General features: G+C 42.0%; 1 protein-coding gene across 2 annotated transcripts in view; it reads right to left on the reverse strand.

Moving 5' to 3' along the window:
- The window catches only part of EEA1 (early endosome antigen 1), a 64,751-nt gene extending 61,908 nt beyond the window's left edge, over nucleotides 1-2,843 (reverse strand). For both annotated transcript variants that reach the window (XM_053943696.1, XM_053943695.1), the window contains exon 1: nucleotides 2,717-2,843. In XM_053943696.1, the coding sequence (XP_053799671.1) occupies nucleotides 2,717-2,740 (24 nt within the window). In that variant the 5' untranslated portion in view covers nucleotides 2,741-2,843. The remainder of the gene's footprint in view (nucleotides 1-2,716) is intronic.
- Between the last annotated feature and the right edge of the window lie 12,260 nt (nucleotides 2,844-15,103).

Consider the following 15,103-nt stretch of genomic DNA (forward strand, 5'->3'; position numbering starts at 1 on the left):
CCACTGTCCCACAGCAGATTAACAAAGGAGAGATGACACAATGCCCACAGAGAGCATCAAAGTTGAACACAATAAAGAAAAGACTGCTCTCCAAGGAATCCACTGACAAAAATCAAACTCTTTGAGCAGGAAAGGTGCGTCTCAGACATTCCATGCAGATGCCTTTTGGGAAAAACTACCTTTTCTAGATCAGCATAATGAACAATGCATGAAACCAGGACGTGGCAACAACGTACAAAAGGGAGTTTTATGGTGCAAACACACAAAACAGGTGGATCCCTGAGATGTCATGTTGAAAACACACATAAAATTTAGAAACTTGTAAAAAACTTTAGGAGCTTGTAGGGAAAGGACGTAAAATGAGAAGTTAGTTGAAGATAGCATGGAGATACTAACCTCAAAAACTAAGTAATGTTTAGTATATAATACTTCTACTTTGAAAATATGTCCTTCAAAGTCACAGTGAAGATGCTTTTAAAAACAGAAATTACAACTGTGGACAAAACAGAAAGGTGATCAAGGTAGAGAAGTAGTATGAAAAAGAAACATTTGATGTTTTGAAACTTCAGGAATCAGAAACTATGAACAATATCTTTAGCTATTGTCTTCCTCCTTTGCAGCTTGTCAGCCAGCCTAATAAAGTAATAAAAATGTAATAAAGAATGTAAATAATGTAATAAAGAATTCCTTTTTCAAAAAACATGCTTTTATAATTCAAGTTATATCACTATTAATGACCAGCTCTCTGGCTATAAAGGGTGGCATCACCTATAATTATGTAACAAACCAAAGAGATATGCAAGAAGCTATGCTTCAGTGACAGAAAGGCAGTGGTTTTTTGCCAGCTATACGAATGATGGACAATAAAAAGGTCAAGAGGAGGTTCCTTATCCTTCAAATACTGTACGAGAAACATGGAAGATATTAATAACTATGTTCTTTATTAAAATATCTGACACAAACCTAAGGTTCATTTTTAATACCAAAGTACAGCAGAAGTATTTTTTGCAGTTTGCCAACCAGAGTGCAAGTCAAAATGGTCCATGTGTACGAGGTTGTGCACGCTATCACTATTTTTACAAAATGCCTAAAACCCCTTTTAGTATGAGGTGAATTTTTAAAAGTCTAGTTATTTTTGGCAATTAAAAAGTTTACACCTTCAAACATTTTGACATTTCTCTATTTCATTTTTAGGCAGAAGTAAGTCTGTTTCACCTTTCTTGACAATAAATTCTCCTGTAATCTCGTAATTTTCAGGAGCAACTGGAGAACAACTATTTGTTCAGTCTTTTAGGAAAAGATGTCTGTTTTTCACACAGAAACTTCTGCACTGACTTTAGATATCTATAAGATGTGTTTAGCTGAATTCATACTTAGGGGCAAATATCCTTTGGCACTGTATGAAGCTTTTTCCTCTCTCACAGAAGCCTTCCTTCATGGCCTGGTGTTTCTCAGAATCAATAAACACCCAGTTAACTGCTGCCAATATTTAATTAGGTCCGTACTAAGTTTCCCTGCTTGTTAGCAGGGCTTCCCATTAAGCTTCAAGAAGGAAGTTCTTCCTTGCAAACACAAAGCTCCAAATAGACCAAGATCTTCACCTGCTCAGGGTCTATGACCGAAAAATAATCTGAGGTATGTTTTACGCTGAAAAAGTTGGTGGTATGCTTACTTTATTTCCCCTAACTCTCATTCTTGTAGCAACGCTTCTTTGCATGGCAGATAAGGAGAGCAAGCCAGCGTTTCCAATAAAACACTCTCGCAGAGGTGTTACACAGACAGCACGCTTTGGAAGCAACAGCGGATCAAACGGGGAGAGCAGCTGGTTTTCCCTCTATCCGTGAGCGCCTCCTGCGTGACACCGACACCGCTCTCTTGCGGTACGGGATCTGGAGCGCTGCCTGCCCACCGCCGGCGTGACTCAACCCTTTCGGGTGCATCGCCCTGCCGAGCCCCGCCGCACGGAGCCGGGACCACGCCGGCACCTGCCCTGCGCCTCCTGGCAGCTCCCAGCCGAGCCGCGGGCCAACTGCACGGCGACCAGCACCGGCGCGGGGATCCGGGCAAACGAGAAGGGTCTCATTAACCAGTGTCACAACTTGGCTTCCCAAGCCCGGCAGAGCTGCGGGAAAAGCCGGTTCCTAAAACGCGGGAGGTGGCCGGACGGCGGCTGCCGGGCTGGCTCTCGGCGGTAAGAGCCTGCTGCCTGCCAGCCCCTGAGGAAATCACCGCAGGTCCCGGCGGCGGCTCTCCCCAGGCCAGGCTTCCCTTTATCCTGCCCTATGCGCGGGCGGCCGCAGCGGAGGCGACAGGAGCAGGCGGCGGGCGGAGACGCCACCACGCTCCGGAAAGGAGCCACGCCGGCCAGGGCCGCCCCTCGCCCCTCCGACAGGCCCGGCGGCGGGAACCGCCCGCCGCCAGCACCTCCGCCCAGCCCGGGGGACGACACCGCCCCCAGCCGGGACGGCGGGCCCGTCCCGTCGGGGCTCGGGCCGTCTCCCAGCGAGAGGGCGGGGGCGGACAAACTCACGGTCTCCGGGGCCGCGACGGCCCTAACCCGTACCCTGCGCCGCAGGACGGGCCGGACAGGGCCGGTGGCTCCGGCTCTGCCGCGGGGAGCGCAGCTCCGAGCCCGGCCGGCACCAGGAAGCGACGCCGGGCACGGCACCGGCACGGCACACCGCCCTCGCCCCTGGGGCGGGCCTCGCTGCCTTACCCGCTGCAGAATCCGCCTGAGCATGGTGGTAGAGCGCGGATGCCGTCGGGCGGCCGCGGCCAGGCCGAAGGGAAGCTGCGGGGCCCCGCAGGAGCCCGGTGCGGCCCGCTCGCCCCGTGACAGCCGCCGCGGCCGGGGAGGCAGGGCAGCCGCCGCGCTCCGCCCCGGGGAGGGGCGGGTCCCGCGGGGAAGGGGCTGCGGCCACCGCCACCGCCCGGCCGCGAGGAGCGGGGGAGGCGCAAGGAGGCAGAGGCGCGGAGCGCGCCGGGCCCGGGACGGGATGGGCTCTGCGCCCTGATCGCTCCGCGGGGGCCCGGGCCCGGCTTCTTCTCGCCGTACCGGGCCCAGCGCCGCAGCTCTCGGTCTGTCCCTGCGCTGTGCCCGGGGTCTCCGCCGCCCGAGAGGCGTCCTGGCTGCTGAGGGCAGGGCGGGGCAGAACGGAGGGCGGCGGTGTCTCTGCCCTTGGTCGTTCTCCCCTCGGGGGCTGCCCCAGGTTCCCGACAGCTGCGGCATCAATGTGGCATCGGCCGAAAGAAGGAAAAGGACTGCGGTTTGAGCTTGCAGCTGAGGGCTCACGGAAGGAGACAAAGCGCAAATGCAGCGCCGTGTTACTTTCTTACTCGTGCGGCACGGAAAGAAATGTGCGTTCAGGGAGGATTGTTGAAGCAAACTTGTTAGGATTATTAACCTCAAATTTAATTATGATGAAGCAGCTCCTTGCTTCAAGCCCCCAGCTGAAAAGACGACCTTGTGGTATGACCCATTAGATGTTTTTTAAATATTAGAAAAGAACATTTTACTCACACAAACACACACCTACCTTAAAAAAAAAAAAAGTACAACCCAAAAAGCATCAGTTTGAAAGGAGTGAGAAGGAAGTATCTTTACAAACAAACTGTGGGCCTAATGGTAGATAAGGCCAGGTATAGACATGAAAGAAGCAATGGGGGAACCATAAATTCCGTAGGAATTGCACTAATTGACATGGACTGTTACTCAAGACTGTGCTAAATCTCTGGATTTAGAGAAAAAGAACAGAGACACAAGGAAAAGGAAAAATGGGGGGGGGGGTATACATTAGAACTTACGTATTTGGCGTCCTAGGGAGCCTGTACCTCTAAAATACCTCAGGCAATGGGAAAAGAGAGAGGGAAAATGCAGACAGGAAATTAGGATAAAATGGAGCTGTGTCTCCTAAAATTTTTGAGAGACCCCATGGGTCTCTCATGACCTCTCCCTTTATTCAAACACAGTTACAGGACTCCTCTGTCTCCTTTTTGGACATAAACCTCTGGTGTTTGTGGATTAATTATCCTGTCAAGTTTAACTGAGAAAGAATCAGTATCCATAGCTGCTGAGGCAAAACCCCACCTCAGACGTGGCGGGAGAGTTACTGGAATACCTGTACCCTCTAGAATGAATGTAATTCAATAAGTTACAGTTCCCCATTCTGTCCAAAAGCTGCAATTTTCACATGCTGGATACCAGACAAAGGGTCATGAGTAAATAATAAACTTGGTCAATGACTAATTGTGCCGACTAGAACAAACAACACAGCAGAGCACCAGTTGTAGTGTAAAGATCAAAAACATTTTTCCACCCAGAAGCTGACATTTCTAAATACTCGTAAAATCCTCACACATTGTGTGAGTTGAGAGCACGTGACCAGAAGAATTTGGCTGCCACAGCTGGAGGCTTCAAGCATGGCAGCATTATGTGACTGGATGCAGTTGGCTCCAGCTACAGGTTCCAGTGTGTTTCATGGCAATGCCATTGGATCCACAACTGAGGCACATTAAGAGCACACACACACTTGGTAATGGCTTCAGCTGATAAGTGAGAACTTTGGTCATACCCATGACATCATTTTCATGTGTCCATAGTAAAAAATGGCTTTGAAATTTGGCAGGTAGGGTCTTTCAGAATTTTGTACTTGGGATTAATAATGGGAATAAGATTGGTTTTGTACAGGTGTACAGAGCTTTAAAGATTTAGGCAGACCACAGATATTTACTCTGAATCTAAACAGAAATAACTGCAAGTTTTATAGATATTTCAAGAAGAGTGACAGCCTACACAACAAAGTGCCGGACTGCTTAATTTGCCAGACCCAAGTAACTTGACCAACCCATCTTTGTAGAATGTTTTTTACTCTCCTAGGTTAGCAATTCCTGAGTGCTCAGAGGAAGATGATTTGAGGACACTAGTTAACAGTCTTATATCGGAGGAGGCTTTTCTTAGCAAGACTTGAAAGGAAATACATGATCCTTTCCTTGTGTGGATGCTAGAACACATGCATGTCTCCCTGTTCAAGCATGATTCCCCTCAGTAACTTGTTAATCTGTGGGCCAGTTTCAAATACAACAGAGTCAGATAAGGCTCAAAGATACTAATGTCCTACAAATGTAAATAGGTAGCCAGGGAGAAGAGAGACCCTATGGAATCCTGGCCATAAGGAAAGACTTCAGTGTGGCTGCTTTTATGTACCAGAGAATGCATATAAAAACTCACCCTTGGGGCAGAGATCTAGAGGAAAAAAATTAAATCTGCCCCACTTCTAGTGGAAGTCCTTGGTTTTAATTATTGTGTGTATGGTAATATCTATGAATTCATATCATATGCTCTCCTAAAATTCAACTGAATTTTTGGCTGTTGGTAAACAGGCTGTGTCCTCAGGCATGGGAGTTGTAAACTTTCATTTCATCCAAGCTCATAAACTCTGTTAAGGGTTTGGTAACAAGAGAGTTAGAAGTTGCCTTTCTAAAGAGTCAGTTGTTGGTAGAAAGTCTCAGAACAGAATCACAGTAAAGATTTTTCCAAAACCAGCTGGGAACAGGTACCTTATGCTTTAAACACAAGCAGAAGGCTGAGAGTCTGAACTACAACAAACTCTTGCATATCTGTCAAAGCCAGCATTTTTTTTTATTTCAGTACAGAACTGAAATCAGTCTTTTGACTGTACAAGCAGTTTTCAGGATGGCCCAGTGTGCACCAGCACTTCTCAGATCTTCCAATAGATAACTGCAGGGTTTTGTTGGGACTTGGGGGAGTTGTTCTTTGTTTTTAATGGCTATGTATATAGTCAAATAAAAAGCAATAATGTCTGGACCATGGATCACAAGAACTGGTGCTCACACAATCTTCTACCTAAACTGAGGGCTACAAGGAACCACTTTCATTTTGTAGAAAATGGCAAGTAACACATGTGGTATATGCATAGTACATACTTACATAGCAGATACAGCCTACAAGTTTCTGGGCTATTTATTGTCCTACATGTTTTCAGTGTTCATACAGATGACTATTTTCAGTCATGTAAATTCCTGACCTCAAAATCGCATGGTCACAAGCTTCTTTTGTTCATGATGTGCTGCACTGGAAAAGTATCCCATTTTTTTCAAGATGTTGTTTCTAAGAATCCTATTTATAAAAGATATCAGTCTCTGGTTTGTTTTCTTTTTCCTAGCTCTTCAACTGTACACTTTCAACTGTCACTGTGTGCTGTTCCATATACTTTCAGTAAGTAGCTTTCAAATTTACCCACACCTTTTTCTGGAGCTCTCTCAAGTTGAGCTCTGTGAAACTCAGTTGAACACTGTTTAAAGGATATGGTTTAGTTTACATGGTGATATTTGGTCAAAGGTTGGACTTAATGAACTTGCAGGTCTTTACAAACCTCAATGACTCTATGAAAGGTGTATGACAAAATTTGGAAGATTTATGGAGAGCAGATTTGGGCAAAAATGTATTTTCAGCTGAAGGTAGGGCCATTTAGCAGCACATAGGGTATTTTTAGTCTATTCTTGAACTAATCACCAATGGTTCCTGACCCATTCCCTTGTTACTACAGGGAAAAATAACAGCTCTCCAATTCTTCATTCATAGTACTGAAGACGTTTGCCAGAGCACCAGTACTTCCCTCTGCATGTATTAGAGAGTATGTTTGCTCAGCTGCTTTAGAACCTGGCTGACTCTGTGGTGATGTCTCTAACAAAGAGCTGGTGACTCAAGGCTGGTTCCTGTGCTACAGAGAGCCTCTTTCAAGTCACTGCAATTGCTTGCATGAGTAATGAGTGTGTGTACTAATAAAGGTTGCATGGCTAGCATTAATAACGAATCCAAGAGCTCCAAGTCATTACTTCATTCTAGTATTACAGAATCTAAACGTTGTAAAATTTGCACAGCTCTCCCTAAGAAACCCTAACAGAATAACAGAATTATCTCTTTTATCAATGAAAAAATTGCTCCAGTCACTGATTCCTTTTTCATCCAGCTCAATACTGAATCCCTGTGTAGCATATGCCATGTAGCTTTGCTGGAGTAGCTGGAGAGGCAGGCACTGGAACTAGAGAAAGCCCAGCAGCATGCAAGAGAACTTAAGTCATAAATATGTATAAGTTCATGTAAAAAATAAACCACATATTAATATAACCAAAATCTGAGATGGAGAAGATCTGCTGCTGAGTCATGCAGAGCACTCTTTGCCAAATGCCTCCGCTAAGAAATATTCTGCATAAAGTTGAAAGCCTGCCACAAAAGAAACATTTTCAAATTCCACCATAAAAAGCTGTGGTGATACCATGGCCATTCTGATCCCATTACTCCAGAGACATGAGGAATTGTTGGCAATTTGCCTGGGTACTTTCCAGTAAATGGCACAGAAAATGGGTCAAAAGGAACAAGAAAGGGCCTTTGTGGAATTTCACTGGATTAAAATTGAAATATTTTGAATAACAGATTTTTGGGGTTATCTGTTCACCTTGGCATGTGCTAATATGCATATGTAGCTTCTCCTTCCCTCCTCTTAGAAACAAACTTACTCATCTCCATCAGTCTAGGCATATTTGAGACTATTTCAAAGATTTTTAAGTGAAATGGTTTAAATGCCAAATGAAAGAAGTTGGGGAAATAGTGATCATTTGCATGTCAGTATTAATGGTTATTAAAATTAACTTTAGAATTGCTCTAGTTACAGCAGAAACATTAGATTTCAGTGTATGAAGATTTAATAGTTAAGGGCATAATTTTGGTCACCCTTCTGCATAACTGCAAAAAATGCTGAAGGTCTGACATGGGTTGGTTTTTTTTCAAACACAAATCTAACCAAGTGCAACAACAAGCTTTTGCTTGGGCCATTTTGTTTGGTTGGTTGTTTTTTTAAAAAATAGGAAGGTCCATACAGCACTGCTTCAAACACTGTCCTCTCTTTCGGAACATTAATGCATTATTTGTTCATGGCCTTGTATGTAAGTAGATACAATAAATGTTGGCTTTATTGAGTCACTGTGTACATGTGTTGCATCAGCAATTCAGTTAAACATTTTTAAATTGTCAAAATACAGGCTGCTAAATAAAGAGGCTGAATTTTAACTATACAAGGATGTTAAGAGGCTTTCTTAAAACAGTAAACAAATAGACCCATAGCATTACACTAATCACATGATGCTTAATGGTATCTATTATTATAAAGTTAACCTCTCAAAGCCATCCAGATTTGTATTTTAATGTCTACTGCATCTAGGAACCAAAATGAAATTTTTGTGTAGAGGTGTAGAACTAAATGCACACTGCAAAATGCTGACTGGCCAGCCCTTGATTTTCTTGCAGTACTAGCCAAACCTGTCCATGTAGCAATTGTAGTAATGACTTAGACACGAGGAAAGATCTTGGTTATAAACAAAGGAGGATGAAAAATCTTTCTCACCTAAGCTCTTTTTTCTTTTTTTTTTTTTTCTTTTTTTTTTTTTTGAGCTAAAATGTTCACACTAAAAAAATAAAGAGAAGGAACTTTCACTCATCTTCTTCTGGTATAGAGCAGGTACAATTTGCAATTTCATAAAATACTGAAGCAAAAAAAAAAAACCCCAAACCACCTAATATTAATCGAAAATAAAATGCATGTACCAAAGCCTAGGGCAAACAGGCACTGGGTATCAGTGAAGGAAAAAGTAACAAATGCATTTCCTGTGGCATGATGAAATGCCACGTGGTTACACAGTTATCAAGGATCAAATCTTCAACAGCTGAGGCTCCTTTCCATTAATGCCAGTTAGATGCATTACTGGGTCAACTAACAATATAGATTTAATCTGGAACAAATACACATGCACCACTGAATTTCTGTATCATCTAAGCTAAGAAGACTGTGGGTTATAATGTTAAAGCAGTTTTATACTTTCTGTTGACTGCAAGTTGTTTGCAGGCAAAAAATCTTCCACATCAAATTCATTATAAAGCTGGCCAGAAGACATTAACTGCTTTAAAACAATGTTAATACATTTTGTTACGTATAATAAATTTGCAAAACACTTAGAATTGTGCTGCTTGTGCTGGTAGCTTTTCTGATCTACAGTTAAGTACTCTGAAGCCCTGTTTGCCAAGCCATGCAACCCCAGCCTGGTCTCTACACCTCTCTTTTCTTAGATGAGTGTTAGCTGTAATGGTAAGAGCAATGCCAGTGATGTATCTGCTCCAAAAATAAATATTCACTCCTAACTTCCAGCTTGGCACTGAAATGGCTTGCCCAAAACTGAATATATATTGTAGAGCGTTTTAGATTTTTTAAGATTTAAGATTACAAAACCAAATTAAATCATCCAACCTAAAAAATGTCTCAGTGGTGGTTTAACTACCTGGCTAGAATATGTGTTTAGTGCATTAAAATCTCTTGATGAGTGTGCCAGGTGATTTGAATGATCAAGAAATGGAAAATCAAGTGTACTCTTTGAAGTTAGGGCATTTAACTCATATTAGACATTTCTGATCAAATACAGAAACTTTCCATAGGGAATAATAAAGGTCTTTTTTGGTAGGCAATTGGAAAATGCTGATTTGTATGAAAATCTTAAATTTTTAAGCTTGTGTAATGTAATTCCCAGATTCTGGCAGTACAGTTGCAAAAATATAAGGGTAAAAATGTCATGTGTCTTAGGAAGGAGGTGAGGAGCATCTACTTCTGCATCATTTCTCAGTTGCCCAGCAATATTATAGTCACAATAATTTGTACAGGACATCCATTTTGCTGCATGGCCCAAGGCAGAAAAAGAAATGAGGAGGCATTCAGTGTTTCAAGACATTCAAAGAAATCTCCCAATATTGAACGTTGGAGTCTTGGCTCTCTTGCACACAGTGGGACCTGACCCCAGTATGGTTTTGAAATCAATATTCCAGTTTACACTAAGGGAAGAGGAAACCCATTACACATGGTTCATGACTGAGCAGGCTTTTTTGGTCATCCTGACATTTAATTCCCATTAAGGACTGGTGTTCCTGTTAGGGAGAAACACAGCTTGAGGCTCTGTTGACATGGAAAGGTGGATAGCATGTGGATGTTCCTGTCAGAGAGGTGTATGAGACCATAACCATAGACATGGTAGAGTGTGGGAACCAGTGGGAATCCTCCAGATGCACAATGCAATGGCCTGGCTCTGATGTTTCACAAGGAGACCTGAGACTTACAAATACATGGGAAAATGAAGGAAAAAAAAATATTTGAGGGTCACAGTCTTTAAATATTGGGATACCAGATATGGAGCTTCACAAGAAAGAGCCATAAAACAGACAGGGATTTTATGAAGTGGTGGGAAATTAGTAGCAATAAGCAATTTACTGAAGTGATCCAAACAGCCTATTTTTTTAAAGGTTCTTTTGATGTTTAAGTACTATCCTTATAAAGGTAAGAAGTAGCAGATAATAAAAGGTGCCCTCAAATCCAAGCAAAAATTGATGCTGAATGAGGTTATTAAACTGAAATATATTTTAAGAGTATTAAAGAGACTTCAAACTGAAGTCGCAGTCAGAAGTTCAAATTGCAGTTTCTTATTAAAGATATTAGTTTCCTGATGTCTGCTACTCACAAAGAACAAGTGCTGGCTACTATAACTATCTTTGCATTGCAAAAACTGTTATAGATGATTATAGCAGGTCTGTTCACTTTCAGCTGTCAAGGCCCAGCCTATTTCCTCCCAAGACAAAACTATGCAAATCTAGAATTTTGTACAGTTATTCTTTGCTTCTCCCTGAATTTTTAGGATCCTTTAATCCCATTCAGAGGATGGCTTAGGATTTGACCTCTACAAGTTACAATCCTCTGCATCTGTAGGGTCATAACATAAAATGTGAACCCCCAACAGCCTGTGATGGCTGGGGAGGCTTCTGGAGCTTCTCGGCTTTTCTCCAGGGCTATCCCCCCAGCAAGGCTCACTCTAAATCTCTGCTCTCACTGAATCCTCCCTTGGAGATTCCAAATGCAGTTTTGCTATGGTCTTTAGCATGCCCTTCTTCTCAACTGTTTTCTTGTCTGTTCTTTCTTTCTCATACCACTGGGAACATCTGCTTCCTCCACAACAATTTCTGTCGTTCTCTGAGAGCTGAGCTGACACAGGGACAGATCCCAAGGGCTGTTCCCCCATGGCAGCATGCTTCCATCAAGTGACCACATTCATCAAGCAATGCACCAGGGGGGCAAGAGTCTTTCTCAAAATAAATCCCATTTCCTTTCCATATATCAAAGGATATTTTTAAGACCTACAGCCGATGGCAATACTTTTCCTAACAATGAAAGCCCAAGAAACAAAAAGCTACTTATCCAGTGCTAGGAGAAGATGCTGAAAGAAAACTATTATCATATATTATGTTACATCACCTTTGTTCCCAGCTACAGTTAAACATGATGAAGTCTTGTAATGCATGGGTTTTAGTATCATTACACAATTAATGACCAATTGGGTGCCTTTTTACCCCTCTTACCCCTGCCTCCTAAGTGTCTGCTCCCAGCGGAGGTTGGCTCCATTTTCCAGAAGCTGAGGAAGGCTGTCGTGGGAGAGCAGAGGACCTGCTGACCAGCAATATGTCACATAATGTCATGGAGGGGCATGTGGGAAAGCACTCTGTTCAGAATGAATGAGAAAAGTTATTTAGGGGAAATAACAGGAAAAAAATTGATAACAACAAACATGCTTCAATCACTCACCACTAGAACTGTCCCTACATGTCTTATTCCTCCTCATCCTCCGTGGAGGCCCTGTAGCTTCTTTTGCTTTTGTGGAGGAATGAACAAGTGACTGATTCAATTAAGTTGGATGTAATAATAGATTACAGCCATATTATACTCATATAATAGACACACAAGCACAGAAAGACTGATTTAAGAGGGTATAGACTGTCTTAACTATGGCATCCTGCACCAGTTGAAAACTTTATCATTTGGCATTAATAATAATCTTTCACCCTAGTATTTTTTATGCAGTTCATACACAAGTAGGTGAATCAGTATATCTGTCTACATTTAAAGTAGCTACAGATACATTTTTTCCCACATCACATTGAAAACATTTTACCTATTCACTTTTCTCTGCCTTTGGCAATTCCAAGTAAACAAGACAATTTATTTCTTACCTCAGACCCATTCATTTTTTTTCCAGGAAGCTGTCAAGAACCTTCCAATTTACTCTTACTACTTTTTTTTTTCCTTATTTCACTGTTCTATTGACATAGTCCTATGCTTATAAACCAGGGTGAAGTGCTGTATGCACAGCATGTCCAACACCACTACAGAGCTAAAGACAAAATGGGGGGGTGGGCTTCCTCCAGCCCAGAAGCTGTTTTACCCTATCTCCTGCTACAAGTCAATTGCCTACCACAAATCCTTCTCTTCACCGAATTTTGGTGTAAAGTTCAGGCCAAATCCATCTGAAAAACAGTGATCTCTAAAATAATATAAAACTAAGAAATCTACCATTTTTCCAAATTATAGGTATACTAGGAAGATGTGAGGAATAAGATGCAGAGGGCTCCTACAATTATCTAAAAATCTACTAAAGTCTTTCTGGGCTTGCCACAGCACACAGGCCATGAGTCACAACTCCCAAGGCTTCCACTTAACAACTAAAAGGGAGAAATGATCAATAACATTTTTCTCAGTGAGTGATTAAGACTGCTTTTAACAATGCAGTCATGCATGCTATGTACTAAAAGGGATGATTCATTAGTTACTTGGAAGAGGAGCATCTTCTTTTCTCAGTTCAGAAGCCAGAGAGATGAGCCAATGTCCCATGAACAGGGCTGACTAGCATGTAGAAAGAGAGGAAATACTGGCTGCTTTTGTCCCTGTCTCCACATCTGCAGAGCTCTTCTCACTAGAGCAAGAAAGAAATTGGGGAATTTTGTATTCACAAGTGGCATTGTTTTAGTCATGCTTTGCGTGAGTCTGACACCAGAGCTGCTGGCAGCTCCCTCCTCTGCCCTGCAGTCACAGGTGCCTGCCCCCAGCACAAAGCATGATCTTCATGGCCCCACTGAGCAGCCCAAACAGACATACCAACTACTCTGAACACCACTTTCTGATGTTGCTTTGGCACATACATGAGAAATTAGTTCATCCTGATTTTTGTGGCGATTGCCTCTGCTGAAATAAAATGAACACTTACATGCAGAACTGGCAAAGAGGACAATGAAAATAATGTTTGGGTTTTTTTTAATTCAACCCTATTGTTGCTGAAATGAATTTTAAACCAACTCCTCCCTTTCCATCATCTTAAGTTTGCTAATCTTCCTTTGAAGATAAGGTCATGCATACAGTAACAAATACATTGCTCCCAAGCCTTGTTAGATTTGGGTAGCTCCACATTGTAAGGCATTCTTTGCAACACCCTGGTGGTGCAACACAGTAGTGTGATGGCATCTGAAAGGTAATGCTGGGTTGTCTTACGGTCTTCTTCCTGTGAGGAGAAATGATGTTGCCAAAGACTTTATGCAAAACATTTCCAACAAGCAGAAATTGACACTGTTGTATTTTAATCACAACAAGTGTTTAATTTATGGGCAAGTACAAAGCTTTTTTTTTTTTCCTTCTCCTGATAAGACTGATCAAAATTCTCACATAAAAGACCTAAATTTCTTTGTCTTTTTCTTGGGGTCTGAATATCAGATACAAGCATAACTTGTGTGCTTCTCACTGCAGACTTGTAATAATCACCTGGACACACTGTACTCAGAAAACTGGCAGCGATTCCAAATTGGTGTATGTGACAGACCTCTTGCACCAGCTTAGAGATGATCAGTATCTGCAATGCTAGTATACATACAGTGCCCTTGCATCCAAACAACAATCACACTATTCCTAAGTACACTTGTATCCTGGATTTTATCAATCACATTGAAACTCTGCTTCACTCATCCCTGGGCTAAGTCTTTGCCTAAATGTTTCTCTCTCTGGTTTTACTTAGCCTTTCTTTCGACCTAATCCTGACTACCCTTTTTTGCCTTTCATTGCTCTTCTCCTCTGTCACAGGTTGCCTCCTTGGCAGCCAGCACCAGCTATTTAAGCAAAATCATTCATCTCCCTTGCTCGTGCCTCTGTTTTCTTCAAGAGGTCAGGGTGGGATGAAAGGAGATGCAGCCTCCACATGCCAGGGCAACCCTGACTCACATGAAGAGGTTAGCAGATCTAAGGGGTGGAGAGGAAATCCCCGTCAGTACTTCCCTTCCCAAACACACTTGAGCAATATCTTGCCCTGAACATGGCCTACCCTCAACTCTCCTGTATGCATTAGTATTTATTACCATCCTTTTGTTATCTGAATCCCTTTTTATTTCACCTTGTCAAGTGCAGAGTATACTTCCCATAGTACTGGGAATAGAAAAAGGGTCTCCCTAAGCTAGCTAACTCTAGCTGAGTTCCTGATAAAAAGACCTCAGGGATTGTGGTTATATTATTCATTATGTAAGAGTGCTTAAAGCCTTGGCTACATAAATTCCATGCAATTCAATTCCAAACACACAACTTTAAAGAAATATTTTACTCCTGAAATAAGTGCTTTGGGAAAAAAAAAAAAAAGGGTTGGTTGGGATTGTTTTTTCAATTCAAAAAGATGGTATTTTTGATCTAAAACAAGGATCATTTTCGTGGTTTTGAAGGCCAAAAACTGTCTCTTGAAAACCAAATAATTGACTTGAAACATGGACAGAGTTCTTTTCATTAAGTAGTGGAATACATTGACCAAAAGAAGGATCTTCTATTAAAAAAAAAATCTCATCTTCAGTCAAAAAGTTTAAACCTCTTGAATCAATGCACTGCACATATTGGACACCAAATGGAATAATCTTCATTATATATATATATATATATATATATATATATATATGTATGTATATAACCACTGAAGAGCAATGTATTCCATATAAAAACAGAGCATTATCAATTCCATATGTGAGGTGTTATGTAACTTAAATTACTTTTTATTTCACCATTACACTTCAGCTTTCACCAGAAACTTCAAAGACAAATAAAACATTAGTCATTTAACTGGTGATATATAATACTCCCATTTGTCATCTCTGGCAAGGTTCTGCTTTTAAAATCAAGTTAAAGCAATTAATTTGTGTCCT

This window comes from Vidua chalybeata, chromosome 5 (assembly GCF_026979565.1).
Source record: "Vidua chalybeata isolate OUT-0048 chromosome 5, bVidCha1 merged haplotype, whole genome shotgun sequence".
NCBI classification, from domain to species: domain Eukaryota; kingdom Metazoa; phylum Chordata; class Aves; order Passeriformes; family Viduidae; genus Vidua; species Vidua chalybeata.